Source organism: Oreochromis niloticus, linkage group LG5 (genome assembly GCF_001858045.2).
Source record: "Oreochromis niloticus isolate F11D_XX linkage group LG5, O_niloticus_UMD_NMBU, whole genome shotgun sequence".
Taxonomy (NCBI): domain Eukaryota; kingdom Metazoa; phylum Chordata; class Actinopteri; order Cichliformes; family Cichlidae; genus Oreochromis; species Oreochromis niloticus.
Genome location: NC_031970.2, coordinates 30,096,515 through 30,124,487, shown reverse-complemented (window position 1 = coordinate 30,124,487; position 27,973 = coordinate 30,096,515). Strand labels below are relative to the sequence as shown.

Below are 27,973 nucleotides of genomic sequence, written 5' to 3'. Positions count from 1 at the left end.
CACCGGGGTTTTTCCCTGCTCAGAGTGTGCCTTTGGGGGGGGTCGAGTATGCATGTACGCACAACTGGTCAGTGTACTGTAAAGGTAATCAGTCTGTGTTAGCGTATTTAACTAAAATCCATGCATTTTTCTGTTATTTCTGACCACTTTATAAACAAAATTGTCTGTAATGCTTGAGTAAATGAAACCCCAATTAAAAATAATTTTATTATAATGCTGGAAATTTTACTTTGGCTCTGGCTGAAACTTATTTGAAGGACAATTAAAATAAAAATCCTTTACGCTAGAAAGACCCCGACCAGGACCCTAAATTACAGTTGGCCTCATTAGGAGCAGGGATTGGTCCCCAAGAGGACCACTGGCTCTGACGAGATCTGTTTTTATACTGGATAAGGTCCCAAAGACACAAACAAAACAAAACCGCGTAGACACACAAACACAATATATTTCAGGCTCACGGTGTCGGGGCAACTACAGCACCAAACCACCAATGCATGCAAAAACATACGACGAAACTGTGTGTGCAAGACTGTTAATAAGACAACTGTTGGAGTCACTACATTTCAAAGTGAACATCCTGATAGCTCAACATGTCCTGCAGCTTTTTACTAAAAATGTGTCCACTGTGTAGTAAATGCCATGCAGTGAAAGTTTCATTTTTCTTTTCCATCTTTGTTGCATGTACATATTTCAGATAAACAAACATTTCAATATTAGACACATAACCAGAGTAAATACAAATTGCTGTTTATAAATGATGATGTCATTTATTAAGGGATAAAAGCTATGAAACCTATGTGTGAAAAAGCAAATCCCCCCTAAACCTAATAACTGGTTGTGCCACTTTTGGAACTAAGAACTGCAATCAAGCATTTGTGATAACTGGCCAAAGGTCTTTCACATCACTGTTGAGGAATTTTGGACCACTCTTCTTTGCAGGATTATTTAATTGAGCCACATTAGGAGAGTCAAGTCTAAAAGGCCCGTTTAAGGTCATGCTAAAACATCTTAGTGCTGCTGCTTAAGCCACGGGTGCTTGAACTTCAGCACATGAACTGATTCCAGACATTTTCCATTGAGATTTTCTTGCAGAGAACAAAATTCATGGTTCCATCAATTACAGCAAGTAGTCCAGGTCTTGAAGCTGAAAAAAGCCCCATTCTATCACACTACCGTCACCATCTTTGACTGTTGGCTAGTTTTACACAAGATTCAACAGGACTTAAACCAGAAAGTTGAACTTCAAGGTGCCTTTAGGCAAATGTGAGCCATGCCTTTGTGTTCTCTTTGGTCAGGAGTGGTTTTCTCCTTGGACCTCTCCCATGGATGACATTTTTGTCCAGTCTCTTTCTTATTTGTGGATAATGGCTCTCACCATGGTTCACTGGAGTCCCAGAGCCTTAAAAATGGCCTCGTAACCTTTTCCTGACTGATAGATGTCAATGACTCTGGCATTATGTAATGGTTTTTGAGATCTTTATGCCTACTTTACTTTGTCAGACTGGTTCTATTTAAGTAATTTCTTGATTCAACAAGTCTGAATGTAATCAGGCCTGGGTGTGGCACACTTTTCTTTTGAACACACCTCTGCTCAGGTGAAGTTCTGTATGGAATTAAATAATATTGCCAAAGAAATTGTATTTCTATCCACCGGCTACCTAGATTAGGCCGACTAAAAATCACATTTACATTCAGTTTTGTCCAAACAAACAAACACAAGGTTTTCTAATTATGTGTCAGTGACCACAGGTATGTTCACTGTATCTGCGCTGTAAAGTCTTTCTAAAGGATATAGTTTTGATTATTTATGACAAAATAATACTAACTAAAGAAAAATCTGTAGTCATTGAGAGGTGATACAATTTTGAACTGATATTGTTACTGCATCCTTTGTGTTTTTTTCTGTTAGATGTCTGTCTCTCTCTCTCTCACACACACACACACACACACACACTATACAGCGTGATAACCATTTTGCAGTTTTGCTCGCTGAAGGTGTTTGTAAGGGTGGCCTACACCGCAGGGCTCTGGCCTACACACATAAGGCAATATTTATTTAAAAGTGAGGTCGTTATAATCTCTCCTAAAACAATTCAAAACTGAGTAAACATAAAGTGATTCTGGGTATTTATGAGGTGTGATATTAAGCATATAAAACACGTAAAGAAGACGTTCGTGCATTAGCATCTTATAAGCTAGTGACCAATTTGACCGTTCGCTTTTTTCTTTGTAACTGAAGGTACAGGTTTACCTGTTTGCCACCGTCTCTCCATGTTTGTTCATTTCAAAGTATTTCCACTGCACCTCATCTCTCTCTGTAGTAGCTCACTATTACACGATTGTCCCATTGTGAGTGGTGTATATATCTTTGACTTCCAGTTGGTGGCGCAGTCGCACGTTTATATGAGCCACTAATGATGAGTTGAACATGTTGCTGCGCTGATTTACTGACAGATGTAAATGATCAGCTCTCATTAATGTTAGTGCGTCCATCAGGACTTTGCTTACAATCACAGGTTGTGTTGAGGCTGAAAGTTTTTACTGAGGATGCATGACGTCAACGAATTTAGAAAAGTTATATAGATAGTGGTTTTTATCAAATGTGAAAACCTGAAGTCACTGAAATACAGTTATTGAAATGACGAGTTAGTCATCGTTTAATAAAAAAAATGTTTTTAAGTGCGTGAGCAGTTACAATGATGCATCTACTACTTACCAAGCACAACTCTGAATAATAATAATATTAATAATAATAATTTGCACGTACATAAACACATCCTTTCACGAAAAGTTAAGTTTCGCAATTTAACATCGTCAAGTTTAGTTTGAACTTACCAAAGACCATGTTGATCCTTTTTGCCATATTCAATAATCAGAGCCATAAAACATGAAAATCCTGATCGTGCCAGATGTGTGTGACACATTTCATAACTTTTCAAGCTTTCCAAACCCCACCACTTCACATTGCAGCCAGCCACAGAGGCAAAGATTCAGGATTTTATTTAATAAATTTTACACCAATATACATTTTCTTATAGAAACTGTATCACAAACTCTTTATTACTGGCTGAATAAAGGGAATTAGTGTAGACAGCTTGAGCTAGGAAATTAATAAAGCAATTAAGGTAATGTTATTCAACCAACAGCAGCCTTTTAAAGGAACGTTTTAAAAAGATTAAAAGATTTAATAATTGATAAAATTATAATGTTAATTATATTATGATAAAAAACTGGAGGATGTGCCCTCTGAAGTCTGAGAACTACTGCTTTAAAGTCATAACTAACTTTCCAAATATTTCTAAAAGGACAATCTGAACCAGTGGTCCTGTTACACGTATAACCCCAGACGATCACAATTTATCTGAGTTCTACACTGAAATGGAAAATCCCAACAAACACATAACAGAAACTCACATTAAAACACAACAGTGCCCCAAATCTTAACTAACCATCATTTATATTGTATATCTACATGTACAGCATTTTCAGGAAAATGTGTGTACTATTGCAAAGCAGTTACAAAAATAAAGCACATCGTTTTTTCAATAAGGAGAGATGACTTAGAAGAACTGAACATGATTTATTGAGATAGAGAAATTAATGTATTTTGTAACTCTGATGACCCATCAAGTAAGGAATCCCAGCAGATGACAGGATTTAGGACAGAGCCCCCTGGTGTCTACATGCTGGTGGTGGTGAAGATAAAGACTCAGGCTCGGACGGAGCTCTGACTAAGGTGTCTGTGAGGTGGAAATAGGACGAGGTAAACTTAGATTTGTGAAGCGCCTTTCAAGAAACCAAAGGATGCTTTACAAAAGAGTATCAAAAGACAAAAGTATATAAACGAGAGGTTAATGAGTTCCAGGAGGTGGGGGGCTGTCAAATTGTGGGGGACAGAAAGCGCACTCATGGTTGAAGACTTCAGAAACTATGTGTGGGCAGCAGGTCAGACAGGTACTGCAGGGCCAGGGCATTGAGGGATTTTTAAGTGAGAAAAATGATATCATAAGTAATGTGTGATGTGACCAGGAATCAATGGAAATTTATGAGGGTGGGGGTGATGTGTTCCCACAGCTTGGTGCATGTTAGAAGCCTAGCAGCTGAGTTTCTGGACATACTGGAGCCTGTCCAGGACTCCAGGACCTCACTGCAATAATCCAGCCAGGTGGTGAAAAAATCATGGATGAGGGTCTCTGCTACAGGTGCTCATCAGGTGACATTTCATTTATATGAGCCTGGAATGGAAGTGTGAAGCTCAAATTGTCACCCAGATTGTGAACTTCTGGGGATAGTAGGATGTGGCGACCGACTATGTCAGTGAGTAGATCACCAATCTTCGGGAGTACGGCTTTGAAGGCCACAACAATAAGTTCTGTTTTATTACTGTTGAGCTTGACTAGGTTAGATGACATCTGTGTTTTAATTGCAGCTGACATGACCAAACTCAGCCTGCTAACCGTGTGCCGTTCTCAAGTCCAATCTCTTTTTTTTTTTTATGCTGTCAGGGAGCACTTTTTTAAAAAGCAAAATATTTATTTAATTCCAAAAAAGCATAGAGAAATTAATGCAGTATGTCATATATGCAGACTATTCAGAAAGCTTTACCTGCCATGTTATTTGTGTCATCATTAAATCTGTCTTGACTCACACACTGTCATTGTGTGAGTCAAGCAAACTATCTCACTGATGCTGTTTGACTAAATAATATTTAGCAGGAGAGGTTCAGTTCGATTACACTCTGTAATGCCAGATGGACACAAACATACACTCAAAATATACTGTAGCGTGATATGCTTGCCTTGATATAAACATGCACTTGCTTTCAGTTTTTGCATGTGTGTCATTGTGAAATAGAAAACACCCAGTGACTCACTACAATGCTTTCTCATCACACACCACCCAGAGCATGTAAATCTACCCTGCAGCTCCCAGTGCAATGCTGATTGCACTTTGCGTTTTCAAATAGCTGTAAAAAGGTCTGACACGGTGTAGTCTGAGGCTGCTCCATCGATCAGGCCTCTTCCCTCGTTGTCAACAAACCAGCAGGCGATGCTTTCTCCATTCTTCAAATCCTTGTTGAAGTCCTTTTGCCAGTGTCTACAGAATATATAGATGGTTTTTTCAAAGATGATTTGCGCATACATGAAAGGAAACTCATTTTAAGCCTAAGTGAATATTATGCACACGTCTAAAATTTAAGGAGTCGCCTCGCCTTGTCACATTCAGCCTTTGCCCCTTCACGTACATGGTGGCATCCAGTTTCTCCTGGCCTTCACCTGGACGCAGGTCTGTCAGCTCAAACACAACCCCATGGTAGAACTGACCTGTAGGAAAATAGCTTATGTGACATCTTTTGTTTCTGTTTTAAGAATTAGTTTTTAGTAAAAACAAAAAAAGCTACACAGTCACTTTATTACTACATCAAAGCTTCTTGCAGTTTAATACCTAGCAGACCATGAACTGAAGCAGACAAGTGGTGGCTGTCCAGAGTGTAGAAACCCAGGTAGTCCTGGTGGTCGTGGCGTCTCTTCCAAACCTTTGTGTGTCGGATGACCCTGAATTTCACTGAGTGCCTTAGCGTCACTGTCAGACTGCAGTTTTTAACTAGCTTGAGCTCCATACTTGGTCAGAGGCATCCAAGTTGGAAAACACATGAAAAAAGGAAGGAAAAAACTAATGTCATTTGTAAACGTGTATCAAGTACATATAGTAATTAGTGGGACTGAAAAATGGTTTAAAATATTTAATAATTTCACCTTTACGCGTGTGTTTTGCCTGGGGATTTTACTCACTTGGCATCTCTGAGTGCGGTGGCATCAGACCACAGCAGCTTGACCTGCTTGTCACTGTAGAAAACAGAGATTTCCTGAACGCTCACATCCAGTCTCACCCCCAGTTTCTGATGTGTGATACCAAAATGGCCAAAGTAGGTGTTCATGTTACCATCCAGAGCAACTTTCTTCTTGCTAATTATTTGGCCATTCACCACAAAGCCTGAAATGAGGGAGGATAATGAATTTGGAAAATTTGAAAAAAGAAAATTCTCCCATTAGAACAAGTCCTTCAGTATCCTCTTGATGCATGCTCAATCATCCAGGTAAGTAAATCCCCAAAGTTTGATTCTGTTCATCTGGACGTTTTCAGTGAGAGAAATGTTTCGTCACTTATCCAAGTGACTTCTTCAGTCTCAGCTGACTGCAGGTTTCCCCAACCTTATAAACAGTACATTTGCATAATGACTGAAACCAGCCCACTGAAGGAACAATGGGCTGGGAGGTCAGTTCCTTGATCATTACAGTAGTGCTAGTTTTAGTCATTATGCAAATGCACCATTTATAAGATTGGGGAAACCTGCAGTCAGCTGAGACTGAAGAAGTCACTTGGATGAGTGACGAAACGTTTCTCCCACTGAAAACGTTACGTCCAGATGAACAGAATCAAACTTTGGGGAGTCCTTCAGTAAGACTCAAGACAGACCTGATTTGGGGTCTCTGACCAGACTGAAAATGGTTCCTGGTTTGTCGTTGATGTTGAAGCACAGAGCGTCGTTTTTATCTGGAAGCTCTATCATAAAATGAGGATCTCCATCAACTGCAGCAAGTAAGTCTGAAAAAAAGTATATCTGAGTAAAAAGCTAATTTAATTATTGAGCTGACAGGTGTGTTATAATAAAACCGAGTCTGCACCAACAGTAAAACTATCCTACCTGCCCTTATGACACCAGTGTACAGTCTGGTTTTTCAGAATTAAATGTTTTGAGTTAAATACACTTACTTGACATTTTATTAGGTACATCTTGGTAGTACGAGGTTGAACCCCACTTACCTTGAAAGCAGCCCTAATTCTTTGTGAAACATGTTAAACAAGGCTCTGGTAACAGTTCTCAGACATTTTGGCCCAAATTGACATACCATCACCCCATTAATACATTAGTATTACTAATATTGTAACATTGTATTTGATATGGCAGACCTCTTAAATAATGACGGTCAAAACATTCACAACTCCTGAGTTTCTTGAGTCTTCTATGAATGTTTTCATTAACTGTATAAGGAAGCTGTAATGCTTGCTTATTATAACAGCATGAAATGAAACCAACCTTACTTAAGCAAAAAAACAAGAAAAGAAAACCACCTGTCAACTGTTTAAGTCAGTAAAAATGTTACATATGAAACACTTACCATCAATTACAGGTGAGCCGACAGCAGGCGATGCATGGGCACCTGCTAAAAGCACAGTTTCCTTCATATGCATTGTGTAAGTCAGATAAGATAAGAAAGGCTTTACTTAACCCAGATTTGGGAAATTCTTCTCCTATAGCAGTTTAACAAAAAAGTAAATGAAAACACATTAAATTACATTCAAAGACTTCCCATACCCATGTGTCTTTCTGCTTGCTGTCGCTGGCCTGTAAAATAGGAAAGAAATGAAAAAGAAAAAGTTATTTTTGCCAAAGTGATGGGAGAAGAATGTTTCTGCTAATTTAATAAGCAGTGGATTCTCCTACTTTCAGTCATTTTATCAGCAATTAAAGAGCGATTAGCTCCATTCTCGTTTTCAGGCTTGGTGACCACCAAGGATGTGAGAGGGGTGACAAAGTTATACTTCAGAGACAGGTTCAGAGCCTTGGCTTCTATATTTCCTCTCTCCTCTTTAGTACTGAGGGCACTGGAAGAGAGACAGAGGACAAGAAGGACATGACTTTAATAATTTATTATGATGTATAACATAATGTTTAACAAAAAAAAAATCACCATCAATAAATTATCTGCACGGTAACAGAAAAATTTCCCCACGAACCAACCTGTTCTCCAGCTGCTGCTGGATGGTGAGGTAGGCCCACATACGCTCAATGAAATCCCCAAAAATGTACCCCTTTTCTGGGTACACTGTCTGCCAGTCAGTCACACTGGCCTTTCCCTGTGCCACAAAGTTCTCTTCAGACTTGATAAAAAGGAAAGATTAAATGACAGACATTATTCTGTGCAGCCACTCAACTTTTTTTTTTTTGCAAGCTGACATCAGCATGTTAATATTGTTTCAGATAATTACGTTTCTTTAAGGTAGGCTCTTTACCATACAATATAAAGTCTCTTGAACTGACTATTGTTGTGATTTGTTTGTGTTTGTGTTTCAGCAAAATTTAATTCATTAATTGAATTGAACACCACACACAGATTTGTTTTCATTTTAGTTTAAAGATGTTGATGTTCATGAAGCACTTACAGTTGGTAAAGTGGGTAGATATATGGTGGTAGGAACTTAGTACTAACTTTGTCATAGTTGTTTAAAGTATTTAAACAGATCTAATCTTATAAGCATAAGTGTTGTGCTTCACATAAGTATAAAGATGGATAAAAGCCACTAGCTTCATTTACAGTTCTTGAAATTCCATTTTCAGCCACAGTAAGACTGGATAATAAGGCTCATTTGTATGAGCACTATCATAGATCTGAAGTCAAACTCATGTTGTAAAGGAAATACTTTAATAATTTGCTCTCCCTTTTCTCACCCCGTGGGCAAACACTTCCACCGAGAAGTTGTCCATGTCATTTTCCTTCAGCTGACCAGCGACCACGATCTCTGAGCCGTTGAACAGCTGGCTGTAGTGGGTTTTGGTTAAGAAGTCTGTATTCTCTGAATAACGCAGATCCACCTCCAAGAGCAGAGGGCTGGACACTTCCTCATAGAAACCCTGCAACAAAGACACACAATGAAATTCTTGAACTAATTGTTGCCATTTATGTAAGGCACAAACTAGCATTTCTACGCTTGCATTAATTTTCATGTTACAGTCCTTAATGTTCTTATTTTCTTGCCTTACCTTGAGTTGAATGGCAGCATCTGAACCGTCAAAAATTCTACGGGCCACTCCTTTATTTTGCCTGCACATGACATCCAGGAAGGAGTAATCCACATCATTTCCAAATCCAAGACAGAACAGAGACATGCTTCCTCCAATAGCAGAAAACACATTCTGCTGGATTAGCTGGGGGCTGGTCACCCCTGCAGTCACAAACACAGTTACATATGAGCATGTATTAAAAAGCTTCCATTTCCAATGAAATTGTCGAGTTGGGTGTCAGCTTTACATAACAAATCAGTTCCATCTTACTCCCTAACATTGTTAATATTCATTTATCTGCTCTTATAAATGAGTAAATAAAATGCTGCAGGAGGCAGGTTCCTCCCGCGCTCTTAGCTCAGGGTGAGCTGGTGGTGGGCCCAGCAGTTGCTTCGCGGCCCTCCTCCTCCGGTGAGCAACTGCCGGGCACAAGCCGCTCCCACCCAAGGAGTTGGGATGGGTGCGGCAGCAGGCTGCGTCCTGGCTGGTCACAGGCCACGCCCCGCCACCTACCCCCATCGCCCGACTGAGGCCGCTGAGCCTGGCGGCCCTCACCCTGAGAGCCGGCACGGGCGCCGGAGCAGCCTGGACCCCTGTCTCTCCCTGCTGTCCCAGTCGTGGATCCACCACAATTTTCAACACACAGAATGTTTAAGATTGTCTCACCACTGTTTGGCATCCCGTCAGTCAGTAGAAAAATCATATCCATACTCCTCTCTGGAACTTTCTTTTCTTTCCTTTCTTTCTTCAGCAAACTAACCGCATCCAGTATAGCACTGTTGATGTTGGTGCCTGAAAAGCAATGATGCTTTGAGTAGAGTAACATGAAAATCTCATCATGTTCAAACTTTTACTTTAATCTTTTACTTGTTAAGCCTTGACCCAAAGATAATCTCATTTCTATTCTCTATGCAGTATGTCTTTCCATGAAGATTGGATTCAGTTTAGTTAGACTATAGCTCTGTACAAAAGTTCTCAAGACTTTTATTAACTCCTCTAAAGTTCTGAAATGAAAACACCACCTTGATTGTTTAATCTACACCAGTGGTTCCCAAACTTTTTCCAGCCACGTACCCCTTGAGACATGTCAGCCTCAGCCGCATACCCGCTGCTACCAGCGACTCTTAATTAGTGTCTATAAATACATTGCAATACCGCATGCATAAAATTAAATACTGCAGTCGATTATTTCTCACCACCAAATGAATTTATTAATATATTTTAGTAATGACAGAATTTAGTGTGTGTATAGTGTATCAAAAGATTTATTAGAATTCACCGTTTTGTTGAGAGCATAAAGGCCAGATATGAACTTTCATTAAACAGAACTTTATTTAATGTGATGGATGTGCTTGAGCAGAGGCACACAGCTCTTCAGTGTTTGGCTCAATTTGGGAAAGGCTGAGTCTTAAATCGTTTTCCACACAAAGTCTTGCTCTGTATTTTGTTTTCATGTTTGTTAAAGCAGAAAATCCCCTTTCGCATAAGTATGTGGTGGCGAAAGGCATCAGAGTCTTGACAGCGCGCTTAGCCAGCGCGGGCTGTTCAGTGCGCAGTCCTATCCAGAAATCCGCCAGGGTCTTTTGAGCGTGTTCAACTTTTAGAGATCCATCTGTGGCGATCTCAATCAGGCTCTCCTGGTCAGACGGTGATAACGAAGTAGGCACGGCGATGAACGGGTGACGTATCCAATCATTTGAGCCGTCCGTCTCTGGAAAGTATCGGCGTAACTGTGCCGCCAGCTCCTTAAGGTGCACGTTACATTCACGCTTTACACTTTTTGATAGTGTGAGATCATTTGAGCACAGAAAATCATGCAGCACGGGAAAGACTTAAGTGTTGTTTGTGTCCATGCAGTTCTTCCAAAGGTTTAACTTCTTTATCATGGCCTCAACTTTATCTTGAACATTGAATATAGTTGCAGAAACGCCTTGCAATCCGAGATTGAGCTCGTTCAGACGAGAAAATATATCACACAGATAAGCCAGGCACGTAAGGTACTCTTCATCATGCAAATGTTCAGACAGCTCAAAGGGATGGTTACTGAAGAAAACTTTAAGTTCATCCCTCAGCTCAAAGAAACGGGTCAGCACTTTCCCTCTAGATAGCCAGCGAACCTCTGTGTGGAGTAATAATGTCTCATGCTCGCTGCCCATCTCATGGCACAACGCAGCAAATAAGTGGGAGTTCAGCGGCCTGGCTTTCACAAAGTTAACCATTTTTACACTCGTGTCCAAAACATGTTTCAAACGGACAGGTATTCCCTTTACAGCAAGAGCCTCTCGGTAGATGCTGCAGTGTACCCAGGAGGCATCTGGCGCGACTGCTTGCACACGCGAAACCACACCTCCGTGTCTCCCAGTCATGGCCCGTGCGCCATCAGTACAGATGGCGACATATCTTTCCCACACGAGTCCGTGTGTTCATGAACGTCTCCAGCTTTTGAAAAATACCTGCGGCAGTTGTCCTTTCTTCCAGCGGTTTACAGAACCGCATGTCCTCCTTGATAGTTCCTTCATGAATGTAGCGCAAATATACGAGGAGATGCGCCAGGCCAGCCACATCCGTGGATTCATCCAGCTGTATTGCATAAAATTCACTGTGGCGTATGCGCAGAAGTAGCTGCTGTAAAACATTTTCTGATATTGCATTGATGCGCCGTAAGACAGTATTGTTTGAAATGGACTGTATCATCTTTTTTGCCTATTCCCCCAACATTGTCCCTACCATATCTAATGCAGCAGGGAGAATGAAGTCCTCCACAATGGTGTGGGGTTTGTTGGTTTTAGCCACTCTGTAACTGACCATGTAAGATGCTTGTAGTCTGTTTTTATTCATAAGATCTGGCACTTGAATACAGGTTTTACTTGTTGAAAGTGATTTTAGCTGTCCCTCAAAATATTCTCTTGGTTTATTTTTCAAACGGGGATGATTTGTCTCTAAATGTCTGTGCAAAAGTGAAGGTTTCATTGAGTTCTGAGACAATACTTTTGCACAAATAACACATTGTGGCCGGGAAAATCCACCAATATTTATACACGTGAACCCCAGCGAAATATAATTGTCATCATATTTGCGCTTCTTTCATGAGGTTGTATTACAGTCCAAGCTGACATGCTTTCTCCCACTTTGACGCTCCGCATCAGACACTTCATCACTTTCCACATGACTGGCTCCAGCTATGCTAGCCACTTGGCTAGGAACCACAGATACATCCGTGCTAGCATCCAAATCTGACGAACACATTGTTGTTGAACAATCACCTGTGCGGTCACTGGAAAATGTATCTTCAGATATGAGCTGATTGGTTGTTGTGGCCGGTGTCTCTGTGGTAGGGCCTTTTTTTCTTGTTAACCACTTGTCCATTTTCGTGCTGCACTGAATGCTTGGAGGCAACTTCAACTGTTAGGTGTCAGTCATTTGGGCAAGTCACGCCCATGTATTTTGTCAGAGCTATTTTTTTGCTGAACACCAGAGGGTGGCATATGGTCCATGTATTTAATAGCCACACAAAACTGCATTAGCCCAAATTTCAGCTTTTTAAATTTGTGATCCCCACTCCAACCCCGACCCTCGCGTACCCCCTACAGCCACTTGCGTACCCCCGAGGGTACGCGTACGCTAGTTTGGGAACTACTGGTTTAGAGGCATAAACCTTTAAAATGTAGCTCACAGATTTTCAATAGGGTTTAGGCTGGGGCTTTAGAAAGTTAGAAAGTTAATTTCAGAAGGTCATTGTTGGCCTGCTTCAAATATTTTCCTGTTGGAACACCCGATTGTGTCCAAGTTCAATCATTTAGCAGCTGATCTGAGGTGAAGTTGAAGAGTTTGGAGGTAATCCTGCTTCTTCATTATTTCACCGATGTTGTGCAATGCACATTTAGCAGCAACACAAAGAACATGATCACCATGCTTGACAGCCTGTTCGGTGTTCTTAGGTTTGAAAGCCTCACCTTTACTTCTCCAAATATTCTTCTCGTCATTGATATCAGATAGCTCAATCTTTGTCTTGTTTGACCATAAAACTTTTCCCCAAAGAACATCTGACTCGTCCATGTGGACTGCTGCCAATTTCATTTGAGATTAAAGATGTCGATTTTGGAGCTGGGGCGTCTTTCTTGGTCGGCACCCTCTCAGTCCTTGATAGTGACGGTGGTGTTCCAGCAGTCTCCAGTTCATTGTAGCCTTGCGCCTTTGTGGCTTCTGTGACGTTCCTCAATATCCTGATGAATTTCCTCCCATCTGAAGATGACAGTTTGGGTCTTCTTACAGACCTTGGCAAAAAACTTGTGCAATTGAAGTGATGATCTTGGAATCTGCAGTCGCTTAGAAATTGGTTCGAGAGACCTTCCCAATTTGTGTAACTCTACACAATCTTCGCTGAGTTCCTTGGATTTTTCCATTGTTCTGAGTATTGCTCAATCCAGTGAGGGATAGCAAACTTTTTTTTTTTTAATACTGGCAAAGAACTAATCAGTCATGATGACTAACAAGAAGTTAAAAGGTCTTGGCCTTGTCAAAACAAGATTTAAATGGGTGTATGTATACTTTTGCCCCAGTGTGGACTAAAGAAATTCATAAATAAATTAAAACTTGTCTATTTTTTTCATTAAAGTATGCCATACAATCAATCCACTCTGGAAAAAGAATAGTTCAGAGAAGTCATTAAAAGCCCAAAATTACCATGAAATTCATGCCCGTGATGACTATGTAAACGTCTGATTACAACTGTACATGTTTAGTGGCAACCTCACACTCAAAACTTGACAAAGTTGCTTGTTTTAGCTCCATAACAGTAACACAGCAGAATGATGCCAGTCTTGTTGTGCAGTTGTCAATGACCCAGAATTTTGCCATTTTTCACTCATTCAATAATGCAGATAATAAGCAGAATAAAGAAAAAAAAATCACTGTACATAAAATTCAGCAATACTTACTTCCACTGTCCTGTATTTTCTTTACATAGTCAATGGCGTCAGAAACATTTCTCTTTGTTGCTTTGGTAAGATAATCCTTCCAGTAACTAATCTTACGCTCAAACAGGAGGATACCAAAGTGGTCCTCTTCGTGAAGGTCTTGCAGAATGGCAACCATTGATTCTCGGGTCTTTATATGTTTACAAAACATATATGGAGATGAACACACTGTCATGCATATGGTATGTAATTTGCCTCTAATTAGTCCCCTACCTGTTCAATCTTTGCTCCATGCATCGATCCACTAGTGTCAATTACATACACCACATTCTTTGGGACTCTGGCCAGGTCAGGGGGAGAAAAGAAGTGCACAAAGTATCCATTTACTGCCTGAAGGGAAAGAGTACTTTGGGTTAAGATGAGCAAGGAAATGTATAGCAGACAAATACAGCTAGGGAAGTAAACGTAAGACTAAAAGCAAAATAATGATTGCAGCTTTCCGTTCTATAAATAAAACTGCTGTCTACAAGAGTGTGTTTGAGATCAGTCTGTGCTTTAGCTGAGATAAAGGCTGCTTGTGTGCTGCTTTAAGTTCTGTCTCATCAGCTGACCTGAACTTCCCCCAGGCTTGTTGCTCGTTTCACATCATACTTGATGATGAAATCTCCATTAATTAATGAGCCCTTACAACCTGGACATTTCTGTTGCTCCACTGTTGGTGAGAATGAGATGTGTGCCTGAGAAACAGAAAAGTTTAATTTCACTTTACATTATTGTACATATATCCTTTATACTTAAATACTACATTGTAAAAACACAAGGACATACATCTTGCCAAAATATCACCTTTGTGTCTGTGACAGTTTTCTCTACCAGAGGGATCAGCTCATTGGTGAGGAACGTTGCAGACGCCTCAACAAAAGCAATGCCTTGAGGCTCATAGATATCTGCCTCAATCTGTCACAACATCCATGGAAGTACATGAAGCATAAAAAAATATGAGGTCATTATGGCGTAAAGACTCACTATGTCAACGCAAGTTCCTTACAGAAACTACTTCAGACAGCCCATCATTAATCATCATGAAGAAAAATAAAAGTGAGTCCTACCTGAAACTCCTGCGCTGGTTGTTCTACTTTGACTCGGATCAAGATCTCATAACTGCCCAGTGTTCTCTGAAGGAGCTCCTCGTAGATCAGAATGAAAGACACACTGCTCTGGGCAGCAATGTTTACAGATACAGAAAACTTTTCCATCTTTCTTCCAGAAGCCCTGCAATGATAGATATGGATTACATTATTGCAGGTTGAGGGCGGAGGTTGGGATGTTTAATCTTATAACATTTTGAACATCTTATTCCAGTATACTTGACAAGTCCAGCAGTCTTCCCAGAGGAAACAGCCTTCTCATACTGCTCCTTGGCGCTCTCTTTCTCCTTCACCTCTCCAACATACACCTGACCATCAATTTCCCTGTGACCCACGAGGATATGTGTCAAAATTAAAGGAGGATGCGCTCTATGATCATTGTCAAAAATGCTGTACTATTGACTGACATGCTAAAGTTGGTGATGAAGGCCATCTTGGGCAACTCTACTTCAAAAAAGATTTCCTGGGATGAGTTCTCTTTGTTTAGCGCCTTGGAAGACATGACCGTGTGTGCAAAACGAGACGACACGGTGCAGGTGATTCGAATGCTTTGCACCTCCACCTTTTGAATAAATGGAAAATGTAATGTGCTGACAGAAAAAGATTTTTAGTGTAGTTCAAGAGAATTATTGTTGGGTCTGTCTGGCACAGACCCACCGCTGGAACGAGACAATTCTACTACAACAGCAAAAAGCATTGGACACCAAGCAGAGCTCTTTGTTTGATCTCTGGCACTGCTCTTTATTGTGGTTACATGAATATGCATAAGTTCATTAACATATGACATCTTACACAGGTATACATGTGAACAAAGAGTACCTTGTGTGTGTGTGTGTGTGTGTGTGTGTGTGTGTGTGTGTGTGTGTGTGTGTGTGTGTGTGTGTGTGTGTGTGGTCAAGATGTGACCCTGTGAAGACTCCCCAATGCTGGTTCCAGGAGTCCAGCGGTCCACCTAAACAAAGGGCTCTTATACTTAAACAGATATAGAGTAGGTGTCCTCCTATACCATAAATCAGTAAGAGAAGGTACGACCTCTCTCATGACCTTAAGATATGTGTGTATACCAGAGTGCTCTGGGAGGCACACAGAGTCTTTGCAGACTGCTAAGGATCAGACCTCTATCATTATGCAATCGATTATAAAACTCTAAGTATATATGAGTATATATTTCTAAGCATAAATGAACACCCACAATGTAAACCCAACAATTATAAATTTTACAACATCAACCAATTTAATAAAAGTACAAGAAAAATGAAAAAGTATTTGCCTCTTTTTTTCATATTTCTCACACTTACATGCTTCAGATCATGCAGTTTATAAATGATGATTTCATTTATTAAGGGAGAAAAAGTTATCAAAGTTATTAAATCCATTTGGCTCCCTACTCTGTCGCTCCTAATCCTAATAACTGGTTGCACCACCCTTGGCAGCACAAACTGGAATCAAGCATTTGTAATAAGTGGCAACGAGTCTCAAATCACCTCGCATGTGGAGGAATTTGGCCCACTCTTTTCTGAATTATTTTCATTCAGCCACACTGGAGGGTTTTTGAGCATGATCGGCCTGTATTGCTTTTTTTTGTTTGTTTGTTTGGTTTGGGTTTTTTTGAGCCATTTGGACTTGCTAATATATTTCAGATCATTGTCCTGCTGCATAACCCAGCTGTGCTTGAGCTCCACAGAATGAACTTTGTGATCTTCTGGATGAGTTGTTGATGGCTTTCGGGGTAAATTTGGTCAATTTGTGGATTTTGGCTCTCGCCATGGTTCACTGGAGTCCCAAAGCTTTAGAAATAGCTTTGTAACCCTTTCCAAACTGATAGATGTCACTGACTTTATTTCCCAGCCATTTCTTCAGATTATGGCATGATAATGTCATGGTTGTTTTTAAACTTTTTGCCTGCTTCACTTTGTCAGACCGGTTATACTTTTAGCGATTCCCTGATTCAACAGGTTTGATAGTAATCACACTTGGGTGTGGCTAGTGAAATTGAATACAGCTTTCCAACTAATGTAGTTAATTCATGATTTTACTTTTTCACATAAGGCCAAATAAGTTTGGTTACTTTTTACATTAATAAATTAAATCCTCATTTAAAAATTGGATGTTGTATTTATTCTTTTTCTAATAATAAAATTGGTTTGATGATCTGAAACATTTAAGAGTGACAAATATGCCAAAAAAGAAATTAGGAAGAGGCAAATACTTTAAATAAATAGAATAGAATAGAATAGAATAGAATTCAACTTTATTGTCATTGCACATGCACAGGTACAGGGCAACGAAATGCAGTTTGCATCCATCCAGAAAGTGCTTTAGTCGTGATATAGATATATTACAATATAATTTAGCAATAATAGAGATGTGTAAGACCTAAATGCATGTGTAAATGCATCCCAGTGGGCACCAGGGGGAGGGACAAGTGGGACAAGTGCAGCTGGAAGCGATAAACTTTACTGGAAGTATGGACTTAATTTTGGAAAAAGCTGGTAACACTACTGTAAGTTAGAAGCTATAAGTCATATTGACCAGAGTCTATTTTTGAAAATTGTCCGCCTCTGTTTCTTACATTTGCAGAGCTTGAACTTCTTTTCTGTAAAAAGAAAATTGATAAATATTTTCATGAACGTGTTTAGCAGGGTCAAAACATAAATGAATGACATATAAACAATGCACAGAATAAAGTATCAGCAAATGTGTCTACTTTCATAATTAGACACTGTGACATGAGTACCTTCATCGACCTGATGCCCACGGTTTCTTTGGTTTCCTGGAACACAGCACAGAACGACTGTAATGTTACTAAAAATTTAAAAAGATGACTGTAAAAAGATAAGTATAAAAAGTATGACCGTTTGTATCACCTACAGCATGCAATGACACCTCCGCATTGAATTCTCAGAGCTTTATTTTAAACCATGTACCAATTATGCCAATGTGAAAAATTGGTGCTTTTGAAATATTTAATCTCAACTAAAACAGCCTTCTCTACGCTCTGTAGAGGTTTTCCAGACACCGCGCTTCTAAAAGATTCTCAGATGTAAATGCAATAGTCACTCCCTGAGTTGTGACTCATGCTCTGTCCTGTATAAACTGAAGAAGTATTGTGCAATACTCAAGTGTATTTATTTTCAAAAATGAAAGTTGACATTGACTGGTTTTGCAGCCTAACTCCAGACTACAAGTCTCTGGAAAAACGTGAAAGCATGAAAGAAAACAAGACAATAAGCAAAGTTTGTAACGCTCACAATTTGAGTTACAGGTTAGAGTTATGTCTTTAAATAACTATGCCACTTCTTTCAAAAGAAATGTTTAGATATGACACCACAGTTTTTCCCAATTTTACTCTATTAAGGAATAATGGAAAAAAAAAAAGTATGGACTGAAAAAGAAAACAATAAAACAGGAGTCTCTTTACATCCAAAAAGTGTACATAGCTTATTTAAGATACCTGTGTTGGAGCATCTCTCCTGGAAATAACCAGAGCTCCATAGGTCTGAGCTAGAAGACTGATGTAGACACAAGCAGACAGTAGCAGGACTCTCCACACCACAGGCATGTCTGAGAATGCAACAGCGTTTCCCATAGCTGAAAACAAATGTGGAAGGAATTCTTAGCATTTGAGGAGTTTGTTCCTTCAATGAGACTCCACCCACACTATGGTTGAAGAAGAGGAGGGTTACTCTGCTCCCACAACTGTTTACTGGAATATTGTCCTGTAAATTAGTGTGTGTGACTTGCTTAAAATAGTGTGTGCCAGGGAGATTAGGAACACAAGGAAGCGAGTTAAAATGATCCAGTTCCAACTTGCCTATCCAGTGCCTGACTTGTGTGTGGGTGTGAAATTCATATTTTTTACGAAACCTTTACTTTTACAGTACTTACTCGCAGTTGTCTTTTAAATATGGAAATATGACCCATGAAAAAAGAAAGTAAATGTCAATAGCATGATGCTTGATAACATTTTAACCATGATTTTTAAGAAACTGGGGTTTTCACTTTTTAAGAATCATACAATTTTTAAAAAGTATTTTCATTTTGTGAAAAACCCTGTAAAACAAACTAAGCTATAACTTTGATTTGGCGCTATATTAATAAAATTAGCTTGTTTTGAATTATGGGAGAGTTCAGGTAGAAGAAGGTGGAGGAATTATACTCTTAAAGTTATTTACAACAGACAGACGGTTACATCAGAAAATCATTTACAATGAAATGTATTCCCCACTTCTGTGTAATCCTTTATTGTAAATGTAAATGTTATTATGAAGTGATCAGACAAAAGAGGGTTTTCAGGGAATACTGTTATGTTCAATGTCTATGCCATATGTCAGAACAAGATCTTGAGTGTGATTACAGTGATGGGTGGGTTCTTTTACATTTTGTGGGAAGACAATTGATTCTAATAATAGGTTACATACATTTTTGAGGTTGTCATTTTTAGCATCTATTTAGGGAAATAAAATAAAATAAATAAAAGAAAAGAGGCCTATAAACCACATAAAATATGAGTAAATCCATTTGCAATCTGAAGAAAAACAAAATAAATAATAAATATTGAAAAACAGCGTAATAAATCAATAAAGAGCCATCTTGAAGATAGAAATTGAGTATAGATAACTCTATATGAACTGTATATGATGTACTTACTAAAATTTATCGATCTTGACCGTGGATACGACTGCTCAAGTATATAACCATAATCTTTGAACAGGGAGAATAAAATCCAAATCAACACGAATACAACAAATTGACTTTGTCCCATAAATCTTTTTTGTGATTTATCGTAAAAAACATATAACTTACCCATTTCTTCATCCTGCCATTCTTGCTCTGTGAGAAAAAACAGACAGATATTCATTATCTGAGAGCAATGAAGAGCATTTCCACACATCTTTGGACCAGTTAGTGCAGTAGGACTTGAAATAATAATTAGCAATAATTTAAAGTGGCACCAAATTTAAAGTGAAGCAGTCACCAAGTCCTCCTATGTTTGTGAAAGATGCCATAGCATTTTATCTAATTAACTGTGCCTCTTAATGCAGATCTGTAAATATCAGCAAAGTCAGACGTCATAGCTGGAGCACAATCTATCCTATCTGAACTGTATATGATGTACTTACCAAAATAATCGTGTGCTGGCTGGTAATGCCGTGGATACGACTGCACGGATATATAATTATATGCTTTGAACAGGGAGAATAAAATACAAATCAACATGAATACAACAAATTGACTTTGTCTCATCAATCTCTTTTGTGATTTATTGTAAAAAAAAATCACTTACTAATTTTTTCAGCCTGCTGTCTTTCCTCTGTGAAAAAAAAACCAGACAGATAACCGTTTTAAACTGGAGCTCCAGGTTCTGCTGGTATACTTCACTAAAGAGGAATAATATGTGGAAAATGTAAACTCAGTCACCAGTTCTCTTTATGAATGAGCTGCAGCCATGCTTTGCTTTTCTGGTAAAGCTTGACTGCAGCCATTTCAAAGTGACACTTGACACACACACACAACCACACACACACACACAACCACACATAAACACATACACACCCCTCCGATTCATCATTCAATATAGTTTTTGTCTCTTTAAGAAAAGCCAGCCCAGTATTTTGCATTTTTAAACTCTGTTTTCTCCAGGTACCTTCAGTCAGCTTGTCAGCAATAAGAGTGCTGCTTGGTGAGTCTTCGGTTTCGGGCTTGGTAACAACCATGGATGTGAGAGGGGTGACAAAGCTGTACTGCAGGGACATATCCAGGGCCTTGGCTGTTGTGCTGGCTTTCTCATCTGGTGTACCGCTCTTGCTGCCAGAAGGAAAATATATGTATTACTACAGGGAAATCTATAAAAGAACATCAAATCATTAAAATGAGCGTCCTGGTAAAAGAACAAGTGTCATCAAGGACTAAATATCATACCATATTTCTTATGAGAACAATGTGCCTTAGCAGCCGAACTGATTGATTTAAACTGACCTCTTGTCCAGTAACTGCTGGATAGTGAGGTAGGCCCACAACCGCTCGGTAAAATCTCCAAAGATGTACTCCTCGTCTGGGTAAAAAACATCCCAGTCTGCGGCACTGACCTGACCCTGGACTCTGAAGTCTTCTTCGAGCTACAGGGGAAACAAAAGATAAAATGCATATAAATCAGAGTAAAACAAATAAAGAGAGGCTATATCTACTCAATATCTCAATGTTTCTGCCATTTCTTTTGTTTTTCTTATTTTCCTCACCCCCCGTCCAACCACTTCCACCAGGAAGTTGTCAAGGTCGTTGTCCATTAAATGACCAGCCACAACAATCTCTGTGCCATTAAAAAACTGGCTAAAGTGGCTGATGGTCAGAGAATCCACTGCATTGTCAGGATAGTGCATGTCCACCTCTAAAAGTAGAGGGCTGGCCACTTCATCATAGAAACCCTGAAATAAAAGCATACACACACTTTATCACTTTTGCTTATTCCAATTTTCTGTTATAAATTTAGAATGAAATAGTGACTACATATAATTCATAGGAATATGGCATAACTGCAGTGCTTTAAATGCAGATGTACCAAACATGAAATCAAAGAAAAAATGACAATGTCTGTCTGGCGCCGGAAATCAACCCACAGAAGAGGGGCCTGAAAGCAGAAGGTTCAGCCTCCCATTCTACTTTTAAATAACCCAGGAACCACAAGTAAGAGAGCTCTAAGTGCTCTACTGAGGTGCTAAATTACTATGAGGTCTTTAAGAGAAGGCGGGGCCTGAGTTTTAAGAACTTGTATGTGATGTAACAGGGAGCCAATAAAGAGAAGCCAGTACTGGAGAAACAGACTCTCTTTTTAGTCAGTACTCTCACTGCAACATTTTGGATCAACTGAAGTCTTTTAGAGAATTTTTTTAGAAGTTAGAAATGCATGAACTAGTTTTTCAACATTATTCTGAAACAGGATTTTTGAAATTTCAGAGATATTGCACAGATGCAAGAAAACAGTCCTGCATATTTGTTCAATATGGCTTTCAGACTTTTCTGCAGTTTAAGTAATTAGTGTGTGTTATCTGGCTTCACTGATAGATAAAGCTGGGTATCATCTGCATGGAAATGAAAAAGTATGCTATGCCTTCTTATTTTACTGCCTAAGGGAAGCATGTATAATGTAAACAAAATTGGTCCTAGCACAGAACCCTGGGGAACTCCATAATGAATCTTTGTTTGTGAAGAGGAGTCCCCATTTACATGACCAAATTAGAGTCTATTAGATAGACTTAATTTGAACCACTGCAGTGCAGTACGTTTAATGCCTACAGCATACTCTAATCACTGTAATAAAATATGGTCAACAGTGTCAAACATTGCACTGAGGTCTAGCAAGACACACATGAAGATTAGTCCAATGTCAAAGGGCATAAGAAGGTCACTTGTAGCCTTCACTAATGCCATTTCTGTACAGTGATGAGCTCTTAAAGCTGACCAATTTCGCTGCAGATGATCAGTTTTCATGTTTTTTGACAACTACTATTTCAAGAGTTTTTGAGATAAAAATAAGGTTGGAGATTGGCCTGTAATTTGCTTAGACATCTGGGTCAAGAGATGGCTTTTTGACCAATGGCTTCATTACTGCCAGCTTCAAAGTCTGCGCCTATCAATAGATAACTTGACCATATTTAAGATTGAAGCCTTAATTGATGGTAGAATTTCTTTAAGGAGTCTTTTAGAAATGGGGTCTAAGAGACACGCTGATGGTTTGGAGGAAGTGATTACTGAAGTCAAAAGATCAATTAGAGAGAAAGAGTAAATTAATATCAACAGTATTGTAATCGTTTTTCTGTAATTGTTACATTTGTATTTGTAAAGAAATTCATGAAGTTATGCCTGGTTACATTTAAAGCAATGCTTTGTTCAACAGAGCTCTGACTCTTTGTCATCCCTTCTAGAGTGCTGAAGAGAAATCTGAGGTTGTTCTTGTTTCCTGCAATCACCCATGAATAGTAAGATATTCTAGGTTTATGGAGAGCTTCTTTTTAAGAGCAACAAACTCTTTTTCCAGGCTAAATGAAGAACTTCTAAATTAGTGTTTAGCCATATTCCTCTCCTCTTCAGTTGGGTATGCATTTGTGAATTATACTAGGGTGTCAAGTATGTCTGTTTGAAGCCATTTTCAGGGGAGCCACAGTAGTCATATGCTATTAGAATCTAACACCATTAACGAGATGATCAACCTCTGTGAGAGTAGAGTTTGGGTAGCTGCTCTGCATTGTGTTGGTTAAAAGTCAGGCTTTCAAATGAAATTGAACTGTCTGTGTTGTTGTGGGCTGTATATATTATCTGAATGATTTTATATAATTTATAAGCAATCCTTTCACCACTATATGTGCTACCAGGTTAAGCTTTGCCTCACTGAAAGGACTGTGACAGTGGGTTCTGTCTCTGTGCGATGGGTCTCTCAGACGAATTTAAAAATAGAAAAACAGACACTGCTCTCTTTTTCATGTTGTTTTTTTATACGTTGGTGTTGCTGCCACAATAGAGGATTTCCTTGAAACACACATCACTGTTTGTAGTGTTACCCTCTACAACTGTAAAGTACTTGTATACGATGCTACGGTTTCTCACTCACTGCAGCATGTAGCTGCTTGTCGCTCACAGGCCAACTAAACACAGCAGGGCAAGGAAGAGGAGGGGTGGAGCAAAGTGCGCTGCAGGACAGGAGGGTGTTTGCTTTCAGATGCAACACACTTGACGTAAAGTGAAGAAACAAAGTAAAACATCAATCTGATAACACCACTGGTGTTTGTATCAATATTATCAATATTTGGATCAATCCACCCACCCAATATTTTTCTCGTCAACAAAGGAAAAGTAATTTAAACTATGGCTTGATGAACAAGACATTATGGACTTCCTGCTTACTGTTACTCAGCTGGCCTGATTTATTGGCTGCTCTGTACAATCTGCTGGGGGGCTGTTAACGATGGCCAAGCTATCGTTGCCCACATGGACTACTGGGCTCTGGCTAGCTGCAGGATTTTCAAGGGTCTGGAGCTGGGACTCCAACTCAGTGATCCTGGCTTCCAAAGCTACAAACAGGCTGCATTTATTATAAATATAATTTGCAGGTGATTTAGCAGAAATTATGCTTGGATAAAGCACACGAGGTTACACTGTGGAAGAAGTTATTATCTAAAGGTTTCTAAATAAGGGAGCTACACATATTAGTGTGGAAGAGGAACTCGCACCTGGAGCTGAACAACAGCATCTGAAGCTTCAAAGATTCTGCGGGCCAGGCCTTTGTTTTGTCTGCTCATCACATCCAGGAAGGAATAATCCACATCATTTCCAAATCCAAGACAGTACAGAGACATGTTTCCCCCAATAGCTGTACGCACATTCTCCTGGATCTTACCAATGTCTCTCTCTCCTACAAATGCATGCATGCAACACACAAAGATAAAAATGCTAAATGCAATGTAATGTTAAATGCTGAACAAACATAATCTGTCCTACAGTATGTTTGCACTCTACATACTTACCCACACTTGGCATTCCATCAGTCAGTAATATAATCATATCTGCACTTCTCTCTGGTAGCCTCTCCATCTGTCTGTCTTTGACCAGCATGTTTACAGCTTTCAACACTGCATCATTAATGTTGGTCCCTAAAAGGAAAACACAATTCATGTTTTAAAATGCATAAACTATTAATGTTTTTGTGCTGTTAGTTGTTTGGTTTTTTTTGTTTTGTTTGCTTGTTTTTTTGTATTTCTTACACCCTCTGCTATCTATTCTTCTGATGTAATCCATGGCTTCAATTATGTTTTCCTTTGTTGCTTTGGTAAGTGAATCCTTCCAGGTTTCAATAACAGAATCAAACCTGACGATGGCAAAGTGGTCGTCTTCATGGACTTGTTGAAGAATGGCCAGCATAGCTTCTCTTGTCTACAAAGAGTCAGAGAATGACGTGTGTCCACGTGAACTTTGACATATTAGAAGCACATCAGGGGTCAGAACAACTTCTTACCTGCACAATCTTTCTTCCACTCATTGATGTACTTGTATCAATCACAAAGACCACATTCTTTGGGAGTTTGGGTAATTCAGGAGCAAAGAAGTGCACAAAGTATCCATTTACAATCTGAAGAAGAGACACATTCCAAAAAGTAATGAATTTTAAAACAATAGCGTAAAAAATAAAAAAGAATTTGATTAAATTTGATGTTATTCAGCACTTGAAGCTTTCACTGACCTGTATGTCCCCAAGGTTCTTCTCTCGCTTCACATCATAGCTCACAATAAAATCTCCATCAATAAGTGTTCCATCACAACCTGGACACTTCCTCTGCTGCTCCATGGTTGGTGAGAAGGAGATATGCGCCTAAAAAGGGAATAATACATACACAATTATGATCCCAACTGAGATTCAACCATGCAATAAAATGCAGCGCAATAATCAGAAAGTTCATTATAGATGATCATCAATTGTATGAACGTACCTTTCTGTCTGTGACAGTTTTCTCCACCAGAGGGAGCAGCTCATTCGAGAGGAAGGTTGCATGGGCGTCAACATAAGAAATGCCCTGAGGCTCATAGATGTTTGTCACAATCTGTTTCCACAAAGGCAAACATGGAGACAGGAGATCATTTCTAATGTAAATCAGAAAATCAACCTAAGAGGGTTAAAATGTCTTAATGCATGCTCAATCATCCAGGTAAGGAAATCCCAAAAAGTTGATTTGTGGATTCTGTTCATGTGGACATAGCGTTTTTAGAGGGAGAAATGTTTCGTCACTCATCCAAGTGACTTCTTCAATCTCAGCTGACTACATGTTTGTCCAACCTGGATTCACCTGAAAGTCCTGAACCAGTGTTTTGGGTTTGACTCTGGTCAAAAGCTCATATCGGCCCAGTTTCCTCTGAAGGAGCTCCTCATATGTCAGGACAAAGGTCACGTTGCTTTCAGCTGCAATATTGACAGAGACTGAAAACTTCTCCATCTTTCTTCCAGAAGCCCTGGAAAAAACAACAACAAGAAAACAGCACAGAGACATCTGACAGCTGCTCCAGTGAATTTACACCACCTGTGTTTATGGTTCATTTGGACGACTCACTTGACGAGTCCAGCAGTCTGTCCAGAGGAAACAGCCTTCTCGTACTGTTTCTTAGCTTTTTCTTTCTCCTTCACCTCTCCGACATACACCTGACCCTCGATTTCCCTGTCAGGCACAAAGATGGAGATAGACATGAGGGATGTAAAGCACATAAATTGACACCATGATAGTGACAAATTCAGCTTTGGAGCACAGCTGTAAAATGAAGGACTGTCCTATAAAAACTGTCAGAATGATTAGAGAGGAAACAGACTAACATGCTGAAGTTTGTGATGAAAGCAGTCTTGGGCAGCTCCACTTCAAACAAGATTTCCTGTGACGAGCTTGCTTTGTTGAACGCCTTGGAGGTCATGACAGTGTGGGCAAAACAAGAGGTCACAGTGCAGTCCACTGTCACACTGTACACCTCCACCTGAGACAGAGAGACAGAAGGAAATGTAAGAAGATAAAAATGAGTTTCTCTCCACAAATCTGATTTTTTAATCTGAATTAAATCAACTATCACATGCCATGTGTAATGAATCAGCATACAAGAAAAGAGCTTTTATTTTCTGTTTAAAACACAATTGTTACTCTGCTCAGATCTTCACAACAGCAGCAGGTGTTGCATAAATGTACAATTTATAATCTCTCGACACTTTTTTAACACTCCTTGTTAGTATCACATCACTAAATTGAGCTGAGAGTATTTTACAAATTTTACCTGTGTGCTGTTCATCTGGATGGACTAGCTTAATATGTCCACCTGCTGTTTAAAGCAGTTTGCTTTCTCCTTTCATGGTGCAGCGTTGTTTTGGGGGGATTTTTTTTGCCAAACTGACCTTTGGTAACTCACATATTTGTTTATACGTTAATGAGCTCTAGTTTATATCAAGTTTAGTGTTTGAATTAAAAAAGCCTTTCAGAGTAATGAGAGGCTGTTATAACGAGTTTGCTCATTTGGGGAAAGTAAGAAGAAGACAGGAGAAATCTTTGCAGGTTAATCAGCAGCTTGGACACTACACTTTGATCACACTGCTTGTTTGGCAGCCATCACTTGAGGTCCCTGTGAGCTTATCCACACATCCCATAGAGAACAACAAGCAGGTTTCTCTCCATGAATCTGATCTGTTAATCTGAATTAAATCAATGATCTCCCATCACCATTATCATCACTGGGAATATGAATGGATACTTTTCTTACCATTGCTTCATTTGTACTTCTTCTCTGTAAGAAAAAAGGGCGATAGATTCAGTTCACACATAGTCTCTTTGTCTTAGTGAAAACACCTCATTAGGTTTAAATCACTGTTAAACTGCAGTTTCTGGTACTGCGTCATATCAGCTCAATTTCAACATAACACAGATCCCACCATTTTTAAGACATATCTACTGGTAAACTGATAAATACATAAATATATGGTGGAAATGTAGATCTTAGTGCTGCCTTATTATTTTTTAATGTGAATCGTTTGCAAAGTACCTGCAGTGATCTGGCAGCGCCTCTTCTTTCCTGAAATACACACACAGGATATTACAGAGATTACATGAAGCAAGTTGTAAGAAAAAGCTTACAAAAATCTCAGACACAGTTTGTGATTAAGTTTTGCTTTTTTGTTTTAAATTAAATTACAGGACTACTTTCTGAGGTCAGCGCTGTCAAAATCATACCACAATGTTTTTTCAGTTTCATATCACAAAAGTGTTTGACGTTACCTGTATGGCTTCATTGTGCCTGGAGATGACCAGAGCTCCCGAGGCTGAGCTGCTCAGCCAGAGGCAGACGCAGCCCCACAGCAGCAGCAGGCAAACACCCAACAGTCCAGACATGACCAAACCATTGACTGTAGAAAACATGGACGACGCGACCCCGCGTCCTACCATTGTGCAAAAATGAAGCCAAAGTACCCCGCTTGTGGAGGCTGCCATCTTGCAAATTTGGAGCCAGAGTCTGCGCAGTAGTGACTTGAGGTGGAGCGACTGTGTAACGCT

General features: G+C 39.5%; 1 protein-coding gene across 10 annotated transcripts in view; it reads right to left on the bottom strand.

Moving 5' to 3' along the window:
• Nucleotides 1-4,509: 4,509 nt before the first annotated feature.
• LOC102077211 (inter-alpha-trypsin inhibitor heavy chain H3) overlaps nucleotides 4,510-27,973 on the bottom strand; it is a 54,236-nt gene continuing 30,772 nt past the window's right edge. For 3 of the 10 annotated variants that reach the window (XM_025907443.1, XM_025907439.1, XM_025907441.1), the window contains 32 exons: nucleotides 24,665-24,833; nucleotides 24,428-24,553; nucleotides 24,134-24,315; nucleotides 21,149-21,334; nucleotides 20,889-21,028; nucleotides 20,557-20,717; nucleotides 20,197-20,223; nucleotides 20,033-20,095; nucleotides 19,716-19,742; nucleotides 19,560-19,613; nucleotides 18,364-18,500; nucleotides 17,647-17,682; nucleotides 17,482-17,505; nucleotides 15,317-15,471; nucleotides 15,129-15,233; nucleotides 14,871-15,033; nucleotides 14,608-14,718; nucleotides 14,373-14,498; nucleotides 14,035-14,151; nucleotides 13,783-13,951; nucleotides 9,512-9,637; nucleotides 8,825-9,006; nucleotides 8,513-8,695; nucleotides 7,805-7,944; nucleotides 7,508-7,668; nucleotides 7,379-7,408; nucleotides 7,182-7,226; nucleotides 6,478-6,606; nucleotides 5,793-5,994; nucleotides 5,446-5,621; nucleotides 5,213-5,324; nucleotides 4,510-5,097 (listed from right to left, as the gene is read on the bottom strand). In XM_025907443.1, the coding sequence (XP_025763228.1) occupies nucleotides 4,959-5,097; nucleotides 5,213-5,324; nucleotides 5,446-5,621; nucleotides 5,793-5,994; nucleotides 6,478-6,606; nucleotides 7,182-7,226; nucleotides 7,379-7,408; nucleotides 7,508-7,668; nucleotides 7,805-7,944; nucleotides 8,513-8,695; nucleotides 8,825-9,006; nucleotides 9,512-9,637; nucleotides 13,783-13,951; nucleotides 14,035-14,151; nucleotides 14,373-14,498; nucleotides 14,608-14,718; nucleotides 14,871-15,033; nucleotides 15,129-15,233; nucleotides 15,317-15,471; nucleotides 17,482-17,505; nucleotides 17,647-17,682; nucleotides 18,364-18,500; nucleotides 19,560-19,613; nucleotides 19,716-19,742; nucleotides 20,033-20,095; nucleotides 20,197-20,223; nucleotides 20,557-20,717; nucleotides 20,889-21,028; nucleotides 21,149-21,334; nucleotides 24,134-24,315; nucleotides 24,428-24,553; nucleotides 24,665-24,833 (3,903 nt within the window). In that variant the 3' untranslated portion in view covers nucleotides 4,510-4,958. Of the gene's footprint in view, nucleotides 5,098-5,212; nucleotides 5,325-5,445; nucleotides 5,622-5,792; nucleotides 5,995-6,477; nucleotides 6,607-7,181; nucleotides 7,227-7,378; nucleotides 7,409-7,507; nucleotides 7,669-7,804; nucleotides 7,945-8,512; nucleotides 8,696-8,824; nucleotides 9,007-9,511; nucleotides 9,638-13,782; nucleotides 13,952-14,034; nucleotides 14,152-14,372; nucleotides 14,499-14,607; nucleotides 14,719-14,870; nucleotides 15,034-15,128; nucleotides 15,234-15,316; nucleotides 15,472-17,481; nucleotides 17,506-17,646; nucleotides 17,683-18,363; nucleotides 18,501-19,559; nucleotides 19,614-19,715; nucleotides 19,743-20,032; nucleotides 20,096-20,196; nucleotides 20,224-20,556; nucleotides 20,718-20,888; nucleotides 21,029-21,148; nucleotides 21,335-24,133; nucleotides 24,316-24,427; nucleotides 24,554-24,664; nucleotides 24,834-24,915; nucleotides 25,030-25,140; nucleotides 25,270-25,387; nucleotides 25,499-25,741; nucleotides 25,905-26,002; nucleotides 26,108-26,259; nucleotides 26,415-27,185; nucleotides 27,210-27,464; nucleotides 27,495-27,697; nucleotides 27,915-27,973 lie in introns of those variants that run through there. The other 7 variants (XM_025907442.1, XM_025907440.1, XM_019358674.2 and 4 more) reach the window with 6 other exon arrangements.